Source organism: Thamnophis sirtalis, unplaced genomic scaffold (assembly GCF_051295495.1).
Source record: "Thamnophis sirtalis isolate CommonGarterSnake01/CBP01778 unplaced genomic scaffold, rThaSir2_p1.2 scaffold_7, whole genome shotgun sequence".
Lineage (NCBI taxonomy): Eukaryota > Metazoa > Chordata > Lepidosauria > Squamata > Natricidae > Thamnophis > Thamnophis sirtalis.
Genome location: NW_028261387.1, coordinates 45,713,105 through 45,729,496, shown reverse-complemented (window position 1 = coordinate 45,729,496; position 16,392 = coordinate 45,713,105). Strand labels below are relative to the sequence as shown.

The 16,392-nt window shown below is 38.3% G+C and overlaps 1 protein-coding gene across 3 annotated transcripts in view; it reads right to left on the bottom strand.

Annotated features, from left to right (window-relative positions):
- LOC106539161 (uncharacterized) overlaps positions 1 to 16,392 on the bottom strand; it is a 75,378-nt gene that overhangs the window by 8,392 nt on the left and 50,594 nt on the right. For 2 of the 3 annotated variants that reach the window (XM_087719903.1, XM_087719904.1), the window contains exons 2-3: positions 8,433 to 8,590; positions 6,801 to 6,935 (exon numbers count right to left, since the gene is read on the bottom strand). In XM_087719903.1, coding sequence (XP_087576029.1) covers positions 6,801 to 6,935; positions 8,433 to 8,519 — 222 coding nt within the window. In that variant the 5' untranslated portion in view covers positions 8,520 to 8,590. Of the gene's footprint in view, positions 1 to 6,800; positions 6,936 to 8,432; positions 8,591 to 13,332; positions 13,492 to 16,392 lie in introns of those variants that run through there. The other variant, XM_087719902.1, reaches the window with a different exon arrangement.

Below are 16,392 nucleotides of genomic sequence, written 5' to 3'. Positions count from 1 at the left end.
TGTTCCACTTCCAAAATTCCCTAGCCAGCACACTGGCTTTAATTTAAAATTTGTGAATTAAAAAAAAAAGAAAAAAGAATCAATACTCCTTGATCATAGCGCCTTCTACTGGCAGCTGAAAGAATGTATTTTCATTGACAATTTAAATGTAATTTCAATGGAACAAGATTTTTGTTTTAGCTTTTAAAAACGGGTGTCAGCCTCCCCAAAACAATTTGTTCCCTTTTTATTTTGATTTTTGGAAACATTTAGTGAAGGTGTGTGTATATATTTACTTTTTTCTTTTTCTTTTTAGTTTCAGCCCAGTATGGCTTCTCTTGTGTTGTAAAAGCCAAATATATTAAATATACCTCTAAAAGGAGGCAGATACTTACTAAATTGAGTAACTCACTCATAGAGAAAGAAAAGTATAGAAAACTGGTGCCAGAAAAAGACCTAATGGTCCTTCAAGTCTCCCTTTTGAATTTTTTCTTTTTTTGTCAGGTGATGGGCATGTGTTTATCCCAAGCATGGTTAAATTAGTTACAAATGATTGACCCATTACCTCCACTGGAAGGTGTTTCCAAGCTTCCACTACTCTGTCTGTGAAGTAATACTTTGGAACATTACTTTTGAACTTCCCTTCTTGTACATGAAAAGCATGTCCTTCCTCAAAGGAACAGTATTTTATCCATCAAATATATTGATCTAATATACATAAGTGGAAATTTAAAATTGGATAACTATATTGTAGTTCTGACTTACAATTACTCTACATTTGTAAGAGAACAAGAAATAAGCAATTCATAAGAGGTTTTCTTTCATTGATTGTTTATGAATGTATTGCATTTCCTTGTGGATCTCTTATTTTTCCCCCAGATTATATTTAAATATAACTTTATTATTCACAAGCTTCATAAGTTTTTTATTCACAAGTTTTTTTGTTATGAATGAGCTGTAAATTTTATTGGCTGTTTGGAATTCCTTTAAGGTAGGTATGTTTGTATGTGTGTGTGTGTGTGTGTGTGTGTGTGTATGTTCATGTTTGTTTATTATACTCTATAAAAAGAAAAATTGGCAAGTGGAAACAGGAAAAAAAAATTAAGCATATATGCAGATAATTCAAAATCCCAATTACACATAGCATTTATTCTTGCTGCATAGAAATACAATTGCCTCTATGTTTTGAAACAAATCACTGAATGATATAAAGCAGTGGTGGCAAACCTTTTTCTCCTCAAGTGCCAAAAACATGTGCACTGGGGGTGGGTTCCTGCCAGTTCTAACCTCTTCTATAGAAGAAGTTTCACAAATCTACAGTGCCATTAGAACAGGTTCCAGCTCCCTTCCCCCGCCTGTCCGCACATCAAGATGAAGAGTGAGAGGAGGAATTCTGGGAGTTGAAGTCCACAAGTCTTAAAGCTGTCAAGTTTGAATACCCCTGGGGTTTTTCCTAAAGGGTTAGGAGTGCAAGGGTCTTGTAACTTGACAGCTTTAAGACTTGAACACTTCAATGCCAGAGTTCCTGAGCCAACATTTTGGTTGCTAAGCAAGAGCATTGTTAAGTGAGTTTCAACACATTTAATAAGTTGGCCATGCCCACCCAGTCACATGACTGCCAAGCCACTCCTCTCAGTCACATGGCTGGCAAGCTACTCCCACCTGGTCACAAGGCCGGCAAGCCACTCCCACAAAGCAGGCCACACCTACAGAAGAGTTCTAAAAATTTTTGAAACCCACCGATGTGTACCCACGCTATCATCGTGCCTCCTGTGCATGCTCACATGATCGCCATCGCTGCTCGTGCATGCGCACACGGCTTTCTTGGAGCCTGTGGAGAGCAAAAATGGCCAGCCTTGCCTCCCCAAGGACCTCCGGAGGCAAAAAAAGGCCCATTTTCTGACTTCCAGTGGGCCCGGTACGTCCCTTTTTCGCCCTCCCCAGGCTTCAGAGGCTTTTTAGGAGACTGGGGAGGGCCAGCCACAGCCCATTTTCTGACTACCTGAAGTCTCTGGAGGGCAAAAAATGGCCAAAAATCAAGGCTGAAAATCCAGCGTGTACATGTGTGCTGGAGCTGACAGGGCCATGCCTTGTGTGTCCTCAGAAATGGCTCCACGTGCCACCTGTGGCACGTGTGCTATAGGTTCGCCATCACGGATATAAAGTAAAAGTATTGGGAGCAAACTAAAAGTAAAGGTAATTACTAACCATTCATCCGAAATAGTTACAACCATGTAATCTTTATTATATAAACCACACAGAATGCCCAGGAAATAGAGAGATAGATAGTTTGAGTCAATAAATCAACTTTTGTTTTTGGGCTGCACTTCTATTTTGCCAAAGAATAATAGATATTGCTACAGGAAAAACTACTGATTATCCTTACATATTTTGAGACTTATTTTGACTTTTCTGCCCCAGCACATTTCAAAATCCAAAATGATGCTTTTTAAAGGTTTTTCCAAGTTTCTTTAGTGAGGTTTATAAAACTGGGACTTTAGAGACAGGTAAAGACCATGCTCACTGTGCACAATATTTTAATGAAGATTCCTAGTCATCCAGGCAAGTCTGGAAGTTGACTCATGGCAACTGGGTGTCTTTTCTTTTTGATTTGAGACCCCACAGAATAACAGAGTGACAGATATATATATATATATATATATATATATATATATATATATATATATATATATATATATATATATATATATATATATATATATATATATATATATATATATATATATATATATATATATATATATATATATATATGTTTGTGTGTGTGTGTGTGTGTGTGTGTCTTTGGTTATTTGGGTTTTCTCCTGCGTAAAATTGGAAGTGTCTTGGCAACGTTTCGACAAAATCTCATTCGTCATCTTCAGCCTGCTTTACTCGGTTTTGTGCTTCCAGGAGCAATGTGAGATCGCAGCTGTTTCTTCCTTTTAACTGCCAGTGGGGGTGGGAGCTGATTGGGTGGGAGCTTGGCTGTGTTCTGATTGGGTGGAGGTGTGTTCTGATTGGTTGAGGGTTTTGTGCTCGGCTTAGTCTGAGTTGCCAGGGGATTTGAGCTGGTGAGCTGCGTTGCTGTGGTTTGGCTTTGTGTTTGTGGCCGTGTAAGGTCTTCATGGTGGGTGTCAGTCTGCTTCATGTATGGAATGGAGGGTTTTGAAGTGGCTAATGATGCAGCTGCAGTCTGGCTTCTGGTCCTTGGTCGTGCCTCATCATCAGTGTGGGTTTGAGTCTGCTTTCTGTGTGGATGTGTGGTGGTGACATCCTGTGTGGCTCTCGTGAGTGTGGGTCTGGTGTCATTCCTCGTGTTAGGGACTCGTTTGTCAATAAGGGCGGGTTTCCAAATGGCTGGTAAGCGGGAGGTATCATCTCGTTTGTTCATGCTGTGTGGGCGTTTTTCTATCTCAATGGCTTCTCTGATTATTCTGTTGTTAAAGTGTTCAGCTTTGGCGATAGTTCTGGTCTTTTTAAAGTCAATTTCGTGTCCTGTGGCCATCCTCCCATACATAAAAGGCACCACAGACAAAATCAGCAAAATCCTCCACAAACACAACATCAAGACAGCAATCTGCACAAACCGAAAAATATCCACCATCCTAAGAAACCCCAAAGACAAAATTGAGTTAGAAAATCAAGGAGTATATGAAATCCCATGCCCCACCTGCCCCACCACATACATCGGACAAACCAACAGAAGAATAAGTGCACTCATTGAAGAACACAAGAACACAATCAGAAAAGAGGAACCAACTTCTTTCCTGGTCCAACACCTTAAAGCCAAAGACCTACCTACATACAAAAACCTCAGAAAACACACACACACACATAAATACATTTTCAAAACAGACACAACACAAAGAATCCTCCTTCTTTACATACTGTAGAAAGTGTATCAGTTGGTTACAAAAGACTTTTGTGCATCTCTTCCACAGTCATCAACCATAATTCATATTAACTCAAGTATTTTAACTCAAATATATTTATACATATTACCATCATCATATCTCCATTTTCATTTGACTATAATTGTTTAAACGTCCATCATCATAAAATATATCAAGATTTAAAACATAACCACATACTGGCATTTCATTTGCTATTTCTAATATCCTCCAATAACACTGAATCCTTATGGCCTATTCTGGCTAAACATCCATAAACTTAGTAACAAAAATTTCTAATCCTCCTTTCCAAATCACTGTTTACAATTTACATCTACTTTCCTTATGTTGTACCCATATATATATATGCATGGGTACAACATTATATATATATAGTCTCCCTTTATTTATTTATCAGCACAAATAAAAAAAAAAACACTATATATATATAGTGATGAGCCGATTGACAGATGATGGAAGCAGTTAGCTTCCTCCCATAATTGGGGCTTACCAGGGGTTGTGACTCTAAATATATACCTTCTTCCCTGGCTGGCTGATAATGAGTCGAGCTCTGTGGCTCAATGATTAACACATCTGCCTTAGAGGCAATACAGCACAGGCTCAATTCCCAGTAAAGGTATGGCTAGCTGATGAGAGCTAAATAGCTTGAAATAGATCTATACTAGTCTCCCTTTATTTATTTATCAGCACAAATAAAAAACACATATATATATTTAAAGTCACAACCCCTGGTATGCCCAAATTATTTATCAGCACAAATATAACACACACATATATATATCTATATATCTATATATCTATATCTATATCTATATCTATATCTATATCTATATCTATATCTATATCTATATCTATATCTATATCTATATCTATATCTATATCTATATCTATATCTATATCTATATCTATATCTATATCTATATCTATATCTATATCTATATCTATATCTATATCTATATCTATCTATCTATCTATATCTATATCTATATCTATATCTATATCTATATCTATATCTATATCTATATCTATATCTATATCTATATCTATATCTATATCTATATCTATATCTATATCTATATCTATATCTATATCTATCTATATCTATCTATCTATCTATCTATATATATATATGTTATATTTATGCTGATAAATAAATAAAGGGAGACTAGTATAGATCTATTTCAAGCTATTTGTTATATATATATATATATATATATATATAGATAGATAGATAGATAGATAGATAGATAGATATAGATATAGATATAGATATAGATATAGATATAGATATAGATATAGATATAGATATAGATATAGATATAGATATAGATATAGATATAGATATAGATACATACATACATACATACATACATACATACATACATACATACATACATACATACATATATATATATATATATATATATATATATATATATATATATTTAAGTCACAACCCCTGGTATGCCCAAATTATTTATCAGCACAAATATAACACACACACACACACACACACACACACACACACACATGTTTTTTATTTGTGCTGATAAATAAATAAAGGGAGACTAGTATAGATCCCTTTATTTATTTATCAGCACAAATAAAAAAACACAAAATATAACAAAGGCAACAGTAAAAATATTGGGTTTCTGTCTGGATGGTCTCTTGTGACGAGCCGAAGGACAGAGAATGGAAGTGTGATCTTCCTCCCATATTTGGGCATACCAGGGGTTGTGACTTTAAATATAAATATACATAACCAACATAACCGTTCAAAAGCACGTAAAAATGCAAGTAGAAAAATAGAGACCACTTTGGTGAGAAGGTAACAGCATTCTGTACACCTTTGGCATTTATTCATGCTGACCACATGACCACGGAGATGTCTTCAGACAGTGCTGGCTCTTTGGCTTTGAAACAGAGATGAGCACCACTCTCTTGAGTCAGAAATGACCAGCATGCATGTGCATGCATGTGCAGGGGAACCTTTACCTTTAACCTTCTATTGGGGAAAACAGTGTATCACGGGGCAACAATTTTTGAATCAAGGTATTTCAAATGGCTAATTTAAAGAATACATCCAAATCCAGGACCCATTCTATGGGATTGAGATTTCAAGGATTTTAAGACTACTTACATTGGCAAAATTGTGCCACCCTGTAGCATCATTATGGTCAACTGAGGCCATGTATTCATAATTTCTGATCCTTCTTGCCAGCTTCCCACAGGCAAAGTCAATAGGGAAGATGCAGAAAGTTGGAAGTCACTCCTGCTCCATTGTTTTTTTGCCTACCCATGTTGATTCTGTTTTTCTATTCAAATATGAAAATACATCTAAAACTATGATCATGGTCTATACTGTATTAGCTCTTTGCAAGAAATAAGGAATCTCTCAGTAGCTTGCTAGACAATGGTAACCCCCCTGTGTCACTTTCTATATTGAATTACTATGGATCACATTTTCCCACAAGGGAAAATATACAAAGTAGAGCATTAAATAGCTGTGTTCATTTAATTCATTAAAAATTATTATCCCATCCTTTCTAATAATGCCCTAGAGCGACTGACAAAAATAAGTAAAATATAATTAAAAAATAATTAAAATACAATTTGGAAAGTAAAATACAAAACATACTTTAAAAAAAAAAGCCTAAAAACATCCAAAAAGGAAGGAAAGCATGTCAATAGCAAATACAGGATAAAAAGACAGCATCTGTAGAAAGCTTGCTGAAGTCAGAATCCTTATGAATGTTTAGGCAGCTGCTAACCTCCTTAATGTCAGTTACACATTATGTATGATATATGATCTATAAATAAATAAATAAAAACTATAAGATCATTACTACAAGAAATCATTCCTAGAGATAAATTTGGGATCCATGAACCATTTCCAAAAATGTTTACCTGGATTTTGATTTGAAACTTCCAGATGGTACTGAAGGCTTTGAGGACATTAAGGGTCTCAGTTTTAGTCTCTTTATCCCTATCATCCAGGAAAGAGACCACTAATTTTATGTCATCATTGGTGCAACGACTTGCCTAGGAAGTAAGAAAGAATCAATCACGTGGCTAGGCACATCAGCCTTATCAATCACCATACTTGAAATCCGGCAAATATGTCATATTCACCATAACACCATCTGACCCGTATTATGTACCAATTCACAGACCAAATATAGCATGGCTGTCAAACTTGCCGTGTCACATTGCCATCACATGATGTTTCGCGTCTTTTCCCCACTTTGTGGAACTGGGATGGGCGTGGCCTGCGTGTGACGCATCTGGCCCACGTGCCACCAGTTTGACACTCCTGATATAGACAGTAAAGTGGTAACTGTCAAGAAGTATGCAATACATTTCTATTGACATTGACCCTGGAGAGTAATTCCGTTTCATGACGGGAATGCAGATCTTGGGTGCAGGGATGGCATAATCTGCATTTTACTGGAATAAATGCCAAACCTGTCCTATGTCTTTATCAATTCCACCCACCAAAATGCATGCCATCTTGAGTTTTTTTATATCCCCTATGGGTATGCCTGTGTAGGACAGCCTGCCTTCTCTCACCCACTAATATGTTTAATTACAAGCCCCATCAACTCTGCACTATGTCGAGGGGAATTGTAGTAAAACATATTCTGAGAGCTTTAGTTTTGGCAAGACTCACATAGGATCAAGGATCACTGGGCAAGTCAAATGGAAAGAGAGTAAAAAAAAAATTCTTACCACTGAAATTGCTTTGGAGTTTTTGATTTTTATTTTTGAATGGGATTTGATCTCTAAGCAAGGGAACAAGTGCTTAATTTACACTTAATGTCCCCAAGTTCAAAAAAGAACCGAGGAAATAAATTGATCTCCAAAAGACCTCTGTCTTGTAGTCTGAGTACACACAGATCCCAGGCTTATCCTGGGATGAAATATATCCTAATTACCTGCATTTAAGTGTACATTAGGACAAAAGTAGTCTCCCCTTCATATTCAAGGACTTTATGAATGATGCACATTGCAGAAACTGAACAGTAATTCTAATATCTATTCCAGGTCCGGCCAAAGTCTGATTTTCCCAGAAGGCTGATGTACAGATAGGAACTGTTGATTTTATCAGTTGTGATCTATTCAGTGGTGAGATTCAAATAATTTAAAAACCAGTTGTCTGCCCTAATGATTTCTTCCAACAGCCAGTTCACCAAACTGCTCAGAAACTTAACAACCCGTTCTCCCAAAATGGTGTGAACTGGCTGAATCCCACCACTGGATCTATTACCTTTCATTTTCTGTTGAAAATCTAGCTTAATTTTTCCCAGTGAAAACATCTTAAGTATCTCTCAGTAGAACATTAAGCTGATCTCTGCAGAATCGCTCAGCCCCTTCTCCAGAAAAAATACACAATCTTGGAAACTGATCTCTAATGGAATGAGGGAGGGTAATAGTGGAATTTTAAGGCTGAAGATATTGAGCTATACACCTGGGCAGCTGCATAAGATTCAACCTTTCTCATCACATTCTACAGCATGTCCTATAAGGTAGGACTTTCACCTCAGATTCCTTCAAGGAGATACACTGAGCGATATCACGAAGTGTCCTCCTCTTGGTGTCATCATCTAGGTTGGGGCTGAGGGACATCAGAAGCCGAGTGAGCTCTCCTGGAACACTTACTTTTACAGATGCAGTATAGAAAGAGTCTGTAGATAGGCCTGGAAGCAATAATTCAAAAATGAAATTCCAATTCCATGGAAATCAAAGATGGTTTAAAATTTCTGCGAAGACATTTTTGCACTGGAACATCCTGCATATACAGGTAGTCCTCAACTTACAACAATTCATTTAGTGACTTTTTGAAGTTATAACAACACTGAAAAAGTGACCTTTGACCATTTTTCACACTTACAACCGTTGCAGCATCCCCATGGTCACATGATCAAAATTCAGACACTTGGCAATTGTCTCATATTTATGCAGGGTCCCAGGATTTTGTGATTATCTTTTGTGACCTTCTGACAAGCAAAGTCAATGGGAAGTTAGATTCACTTAACAACAAAACGTTAGGTTACTAACCTAACAACTGCAGTGATTCACTGAACAACAGTGGCAAGAAAGGTCGTGAAATGAGGAGAGGAGAGGAGAGGAGAGGAGAGGAGAAGAGAAGAGAAGAGAAGAGAAGAGAAGAGAAGAGAAGAGAAGAGAAGAGAAGAGAAGAGAAGAATTCTTTCTTGGCCAAGTGTGATTAGACATACAAGGAATTTATCTCCAGTGCATAGGCTCTCAGTGTACATACAAGCAACAAATGATAAATCATGATCATAATCATAGCACAATCATCACAACTCCTCTACTTTCAATTGTGCCTCTTTCTATTACAGTGTCCTTGTATGGTTCATGCTGGGTTTTTCTTGGGAAAAAAATGCTTGAGTAGACAGGTCATTAGGTGATTATGATGATGATTACGGTATACAATTGTATCACAGCGGCCAGTTGTTTCGCCGGATTTGGCATTGGTTACTAGTCGGGCCCCACCCAGGGGCCTAGGACGTCGTAACGTATTTTCGTAATATGCGTGCAGATCCAAGCAGTGCAGCTTTTTGCATTTGACTGATGGTGATTTTGTCAATTTTTAATTGTTTTAAATGTAATTCCAGTGCTTTTGGAATAGCACCCAGTGTGCCAATTACCACTGGAATTACCACTGCTGGTTTGTGCCATAGTCGTTGAATTTCGATTTTTAAGTCCTGGTATCTTGCGATTTTTTCATGTTCCTTCTCGGCGACCCTGCTATCACCTGGTATTGCGATGTCTATGATTGTGACCTTATTTTTCTCAACCAGTGTGATGTCTGGTGTATTATGCGCCAGTATTTTGTCGGTTTGTATACGGAAATCCCACAAGATCTTGACCATCTGATTTTCGGTGACTTTTTCAGGCTGATGTTCCCACCAGTTTGTTGCTGTTTTAATATTATAATTTTTGCACAAATTCCAATGGATCATTTGTGCTACTGAATTGTGCCGCAATTTATAATCAGTCTGCGCGATTTTTTTACAGCAGCTGAGTATGTGATCAACAGTTTCATCAGCTTCTTTGCAAAGTCTGCATTTGGCATCATCAGAGGATTTTTCGATTTTGGCCTTAATGGCATTTGTGCGGATAGCTTGTTCTTGCGCAGCCAGGATTAGTGACTCTGTTTCTTTCTTTAATGTACCTGTTTTTAACCATAACCAAGTTTGTTCACTGTCCACTTTATCTTTTATTTTTTCCAGAAATTGACCATGCAGTGCTTTGTTCTGCCAACTCTCCATTCTTGATTTTATCACATCTTTTCTGTATTCTTGTTTTGTCTGTTGGGCCTTCAGTAGATTTTTGTTCTTTACTTCGATTAATAGATGTTCTTGAGTGTCTTTTAAATAATCAGCCAGTGCATGTTTTTCTTCTTCAACTGTTTGCTTCACTTGTAATAATCCTCTGCCACCTGATTTTCGGGGCAGATACAATCTATCAGTATCACCACGTGGATGTAAACTGTAGTGCATTGTCATTAGTTTCCTGGTTTTTCGGTCCAAAAGGTCCAAATCAGCTTGTGTCCAGTTAACTATGCCAGCTGTGTATCTTATAACTGGTATTGCCCAGGTATTTATGGCCTTGATTGTATTTCCACCATTCAATTTAGATTTCAAAATTTTCCTAACTCTGTTGGTGTACTCTCGCCTGACAATAGTTTTTACTTCTCCATGCTTGATGTTATCCAACTGCAGAATGCCTAAGTATTTGTAGGCTTCATTTTCTTTGCATTTAATTAGTTGGCCATTGGGCATTTCAATTCCCTCAGATGCAGTGATTTTGCCCCTTTTTATGGATACAGTGGCGCATTTTTCCATGCCAAACTGCATTGAAATATCGGTGCTGAATACTCGGACTGTATTTGTCAATGATTGGATTTCTATTTCTGACTTTCCATAGAGTTTCAAATCATCCATATATAGTAAATGCGAAATTTTTTCAGCTTTTTTGGCTGTTTGGTAGCCTAATTTCATTTTTTTTTAAGATTACTGATAGTGGGATCATTGCGATGATGAAGAGAAGAGGTGAAAGTGAATCACCCTGGAAAATTCCTCGTTTGATATTAACCATTCCGTAGCTCTCATTCCCTACTGCCAACTCAGTTCTCCATTGTTTCATTGCCTTTTCAGTAAAGGATGTAATATTTTTGCTAATGCCAGTTGTTTCTAAGCATTTTATGATCCAACTATGTGGCAGTGAGTCAAATGCCTTTTTGTAATCAATCCAGACCATATTCAAGTTCGTTTTTCTGTTCTTACAATTTTCTAATGGTGATTATTATTATTATTATTATTATTATTATTATTATTATTATTATTATTATTATTTATTTGTCTTGTATGCCTCCCACTCCCGGAGGACTCCGGGTGGCTCACAAAAGACAAGGGAAAGGGGGGAACAAGACAAAGACAACATATTAAAAACAAAACCAACATTCACAATTTCTATGGAGGTAGATGCTTCTCAGCTCCCCCCAGCCTGCTGGAACAGCCAGGACTTGGTGGCTTTGCGGAAGGCCGGGAGGGTAGTAAGGATCCAGATCTCAACAGGGAGCTCGTTCCAGAGGGCCGGAGCTGCAACAGAGAAGGCTCTCCCCCGGGGAGTCACCAGCCAACATTGGCTGGCAGATGGAATCCGGAGGAGACCCAACCTGTGCGATCTAATTGGTCTGAGAGAGGTAATCGGCAGGAGGCGGTCTCTCAGGTACCCAGGTCCGATGCCATGTAGGGCTTTATAGGTAGCGACCAGCACCTTGATATAAGGTGATACCTTCTAGCCAATCTTGACTAACCTTGAAAATCAAGCAAAGTCAGTCTTGGTTAGTATTTGGATCCAAGGCCAATGTTGGAACTCAGAACAATTGGTTAAAGTGAGAAGTTGGAAAAAAAACATTATGGAAGAAATAAATGTTTGGATGGATGTCATAATCAGCAGCCCAGCTCAACTCAGTGGGTCTTTAGAAACCAGATACTGATACTGTTTTGCTAGCAGGGATACATTAATGCAGCATTTGTTTTAAAATGTGGCTATAATAAAATGGCAACGATTCTTTGATAGCAAAAAATTGCTTTAAACCTTTTGACATTCCTGCTCAGGACAACATGTCTTGTACCCCCATTTCTCCGCCTTACATGGCCTTACAGCTGCCATATGCTTCTTTTCCCAGTGACTTTTGACCACATAAAATATAGTTAGCAAGGGCTTCTTGTGCATTTTCCAGTTATCTTTTTCTCTCCCCTTATTTTATTTTAGTTCAACAATCAAGATGACTCTTCAGTGGTAAAGCAAACGTAATAGCCACAGTGTTCCAGGAAGAATCAGAAAAGGTAAGTGGGAAGGGGAAGGTTGTCAATTCAGAACAACTGAGCCTAAAAGCAGGATGGTATTTTGCAAATAATAGTCAACACTGGAAAGGTGACCCAGAAACAGGAGAAACATGAGAAGTGGTTGAGAAGATCTACTGCAGACGGGAATATCAACCTTTTAAGGTATTTCCCATTTTCACTACCTGCATAACTGCTAGACTGGCCTTATAATTTGGCACTAGTGCCTAATAATTCTTCATACTCAGATGATGATAAGTGGTTGGAGATTGGGGGTGGTGGTTGGATTGCTACTGAGAGATTGAGAAACTGAGACCCCATCCCATCCCACTTGAAACTAGAGGGAGACTTCCAGATTGAGGAGAGGAGAAAGACATATCAGAGATAGAAATTCTCCCCTACCAGTTCCTGTTGTCACAATGAGATGGGCATTCCTATTCTCAAATCTCCGCTGCCTGAAGTTGAATAGAAGACTTTTGGACTGGGGGAAACCCTACCCATTTCCTGCTATTAGGAAGACAAACATTCTCCTTCTTCTCCAGGAAATCAGGAAACAAAGATACTTTGACAGTCCCAGCCAAAATACAGATGAAGGCTTGGGGTAGACATTGGCCCTTGCAGTTCCTCATGCCTAGACGAAAGAGGGGAGACACCTTAAGGTTCAAGGAAGGTGGAGAATTCTAGGGAAGGAGAAACCTAGAGAGCTGATGTGAAGGTAAGAACTGGCAAGATTAAAATCAAAGAGCTTGAGATGAATTGGTCCATCTAAATAGCAATAATCAGGGGTCAGGTGTTTGTCACCATGAGAAAAGATTGGCTGTCAATCCATTACAGAATAAAGGTAGGAGAATGAGACAGGATTTAAATATGCAGCACTTCAATCCTACAGTTTCCAGCAAGGCTTCTCTAGTATCTAAAATGGCCATGAATCTCCGATTGTGAGATTTCTCATCTGGATATCAGTCTCAATGAAGCCTGGCAGGAAGGAAGAGAAAGAGAAGGAGAGCAACAGCAACAACATACATTGTGAGCATGTTCAACTCTTATTTCATTTAACTCACTGGCTAAGTTCATTGAATCAGGGTTGTAGGGGGGGCTTCTTAGAATTGCTAGGAGAGCCTTCGACACCAAATAGATGGCTGTAGCTCCAGTAGCTGCAGATACCATGTTGTTAGAAGTTATCAACTCATTGTACTTCATATTGCTTTAAACTTCCAGGAAACCTGATGGAACCCTGACCTGACTACAGGCCAACCCATCCTTCACCTGTGACAATACTACACTTCACATAGTTTGTGAATTGTGATGTCACCTGTGTGCCCTGCATGACAACTCTGGCACATCATCACCATCATATGGGTTGGCCTCTGAATCTTCTCTGCTCTTTCTCCTAATATCAGGAAAATACCGTGAGATCTTGAGAGAGAATTTATTGGCATTGTATTTGGAATGAAAAGATGTTAAGGAGAATAATTAGTTAGTAGAAGAAGGGACACGAAAGGTTCACTAGCTCAAGCTCTAGCATTTTTCTACCTATAGAGCAGGGGTGAAATTCAGCAGGTTCTAACAGATTCTGGAGAACCAGTAGCGGAAATTTTGAGTAGTTCAGAGAACCAGTAAATACCACATCTGGCTGGCCCCAGAGTGGAGTGGGAGTGGAGATTTTGCAATATCCTTCCCCTGCCACTCCCACTAAGCCACGCCCACAGAACCAGTAGTAAAAAAAATGCATTTCACCACTGCTATCGAGGGAGTGGGAAGCGATCAAGATAAAAAAGAGTCCTCTGCATGTTACTTTGGAAAATCACTGTCAACAGAGAAAATCAGCTCTCTCCAAATCATTATGTTGCAACTACTTGAAAATCCAGCCAGAAACCCTCCCCCCCCATACACACATCATTTTCTTTGGGGTATGAAAAATCCTCTTTCCATAAATACTTTGTTGAAGAAGAATTTTATTGTTCAAAGTGTAGATGTTTTGAATTCATACTTTAGCTTTTAGCTTTCTTTTCTTTTCCCTGCTGCTCAATTGTTTGTCTTACAAATGTTTTGCTAAAGTGTTATTATTTTGGAGGGGATTATTATTCCTTTAATTGTTTTACTATTTGTAAACCAGATGAAGTTGTTTTTGTAGAAGTATAATTGCCACCAGTAAATAAGTAATAAATTGCCCATTCTGGTGGATTTTGTATATGAGCTGTATCTCAAAGGTAAAGAGATGAAATCTTCTTTATTGTCGAAGGCAGCAAAATATTTTGACTACCCTTATGTGTTTCCATAACAAAGAACAAAATATAGCTACTGGATATAACCACACTTACTTTTTCAGAAATGAATTTAATGTGGCATTTAAACACATGCACACACAAATCTGTTTACTAAGAAGTAAGTCCCACTATGACACATTGCTTAGTAGATGAGGGTATGATGGCACCCCATATTGCTGTAATTATGCTTCATTTTTAAGGCTGATATACATTTGCTATGTTTTTAGGTCTTCGAAGAACATTTGGGAGACTCCAGAAGAGGGCAGCAAAACTCTTGAGTTGAGTGACAGCCCTTCTACTCCCAGGAAACAGTGTTTCTCTAGGCTGTATCCCAATGAATCAGAAAGAAAAAGCTGCAGATGAACTAAGCCAATTCTTTGGAAATTGGCCTTTGTCTCCTTTGAGGATTCCCCCACCACCACCACCACCGCCTCAAATCCAGCTTTCCTGATCTCAGATGGAGATCATGACACAAGGTGACAACTCTATTTCTCTAGTCTGAGAATTCTAATAAGAAAAGTATAAGACCACACACAAAACTCAAAAGATTGCAATAGTTATTCACATTGGCTGACTGGGTTTTCAATCTAGTTCCTTAGGGTACCAAAAAGCACTTCCAGATGATCACATTTTCCCCCTGTCTGAATTCTTCTGAATGCTGTTCAAAACACACCTGAGAATGATCCAGACTGTCTTGACAATTTCCAGAACCATTTGGACAACAGGATGCTATAACCACAGGATTGTTTCTATGTTTGAAAGTCTGCAGAGATCTTTCAACCCACCAGCTAATCAGAGCTTGCTATTTCTTGCCAGTACTTAAGAACAGACCATTGTCAGGTAGTTGATACTCACTACCGGTACTCGCCAGCTATTGAGTACCTTATCCTCTCCCTTTAGGTCTCTGTTAAACACCCATCTTTCCTTCATCCACAAAAATAAAGGATTTGTTTTTATTATACATTTTCCATTCAACAAGATTTATCTTATCATGCAATGGTAAAATCATGTAAGGGGATAAAATGTAGTACGTTTCAAGAATCCTTTGAATAAGAACACAGACCAGTGGTACAATTCAGCCAGTTCTATCTGGCTCAGGTGAACTGGTAGCAGTGGCAGTGGGAAGCTCTGCCCACCCACCCGGACATTATCACGTCCTGTTTTTGATGCTCTGCGCATGCGCAGAAAGTCCTGAGCATGTGTGGAAGTGGCTCTTGCCCTCACTTTTGTGAACCGGTAGCAAAGGTAAGTTGATTTCACCCCTGACACAGACTATTCCTGTAAGCACAAGGCAGTGCATTTGCTGTTTCTGAAGCCTTTTCACACATAGCTATGTCACTAATCAAGGCTATAACAAAACTTTTCGTGATTGTAAGTCCCAATGACAGCATCATGTGATTAGCCAGGGTCTTATCTTGCATGTGGTATAGAGTGATGCTTCAGTTGACAGACCTCTTAGAGATGTGGATCAATACTGAATGTAAAAATTTGGCAAATAGAAGTCTGATATAAGGTCCTATTCCTGAAATGACCCCCCCTTGTTCATATCCCTATTTCATGCTGAAGTAGATTGCAGCAAAGATATGATGCAATTAACACATGAGAGGGCGCTGAACAGCAATTCTGGTGGGACTCCAGCATTTACAAAAAGTACACAGTAGTTTCAGAAGAGTATCCTAAGGCACGAATCCTAAGCAATTTCTACTAAGGATGTGTTTTGTTTCCAGGAAATATGGTGAAAGACAAGAAGAAAATTAGGGGACCAGATAAGATCAGCATCAATGTTGTGATGTAGCACTTAAGATGTCAGCTTAAAACAAGGGGGTTCACTTCTGCAGATTTGAGTTTACTTTC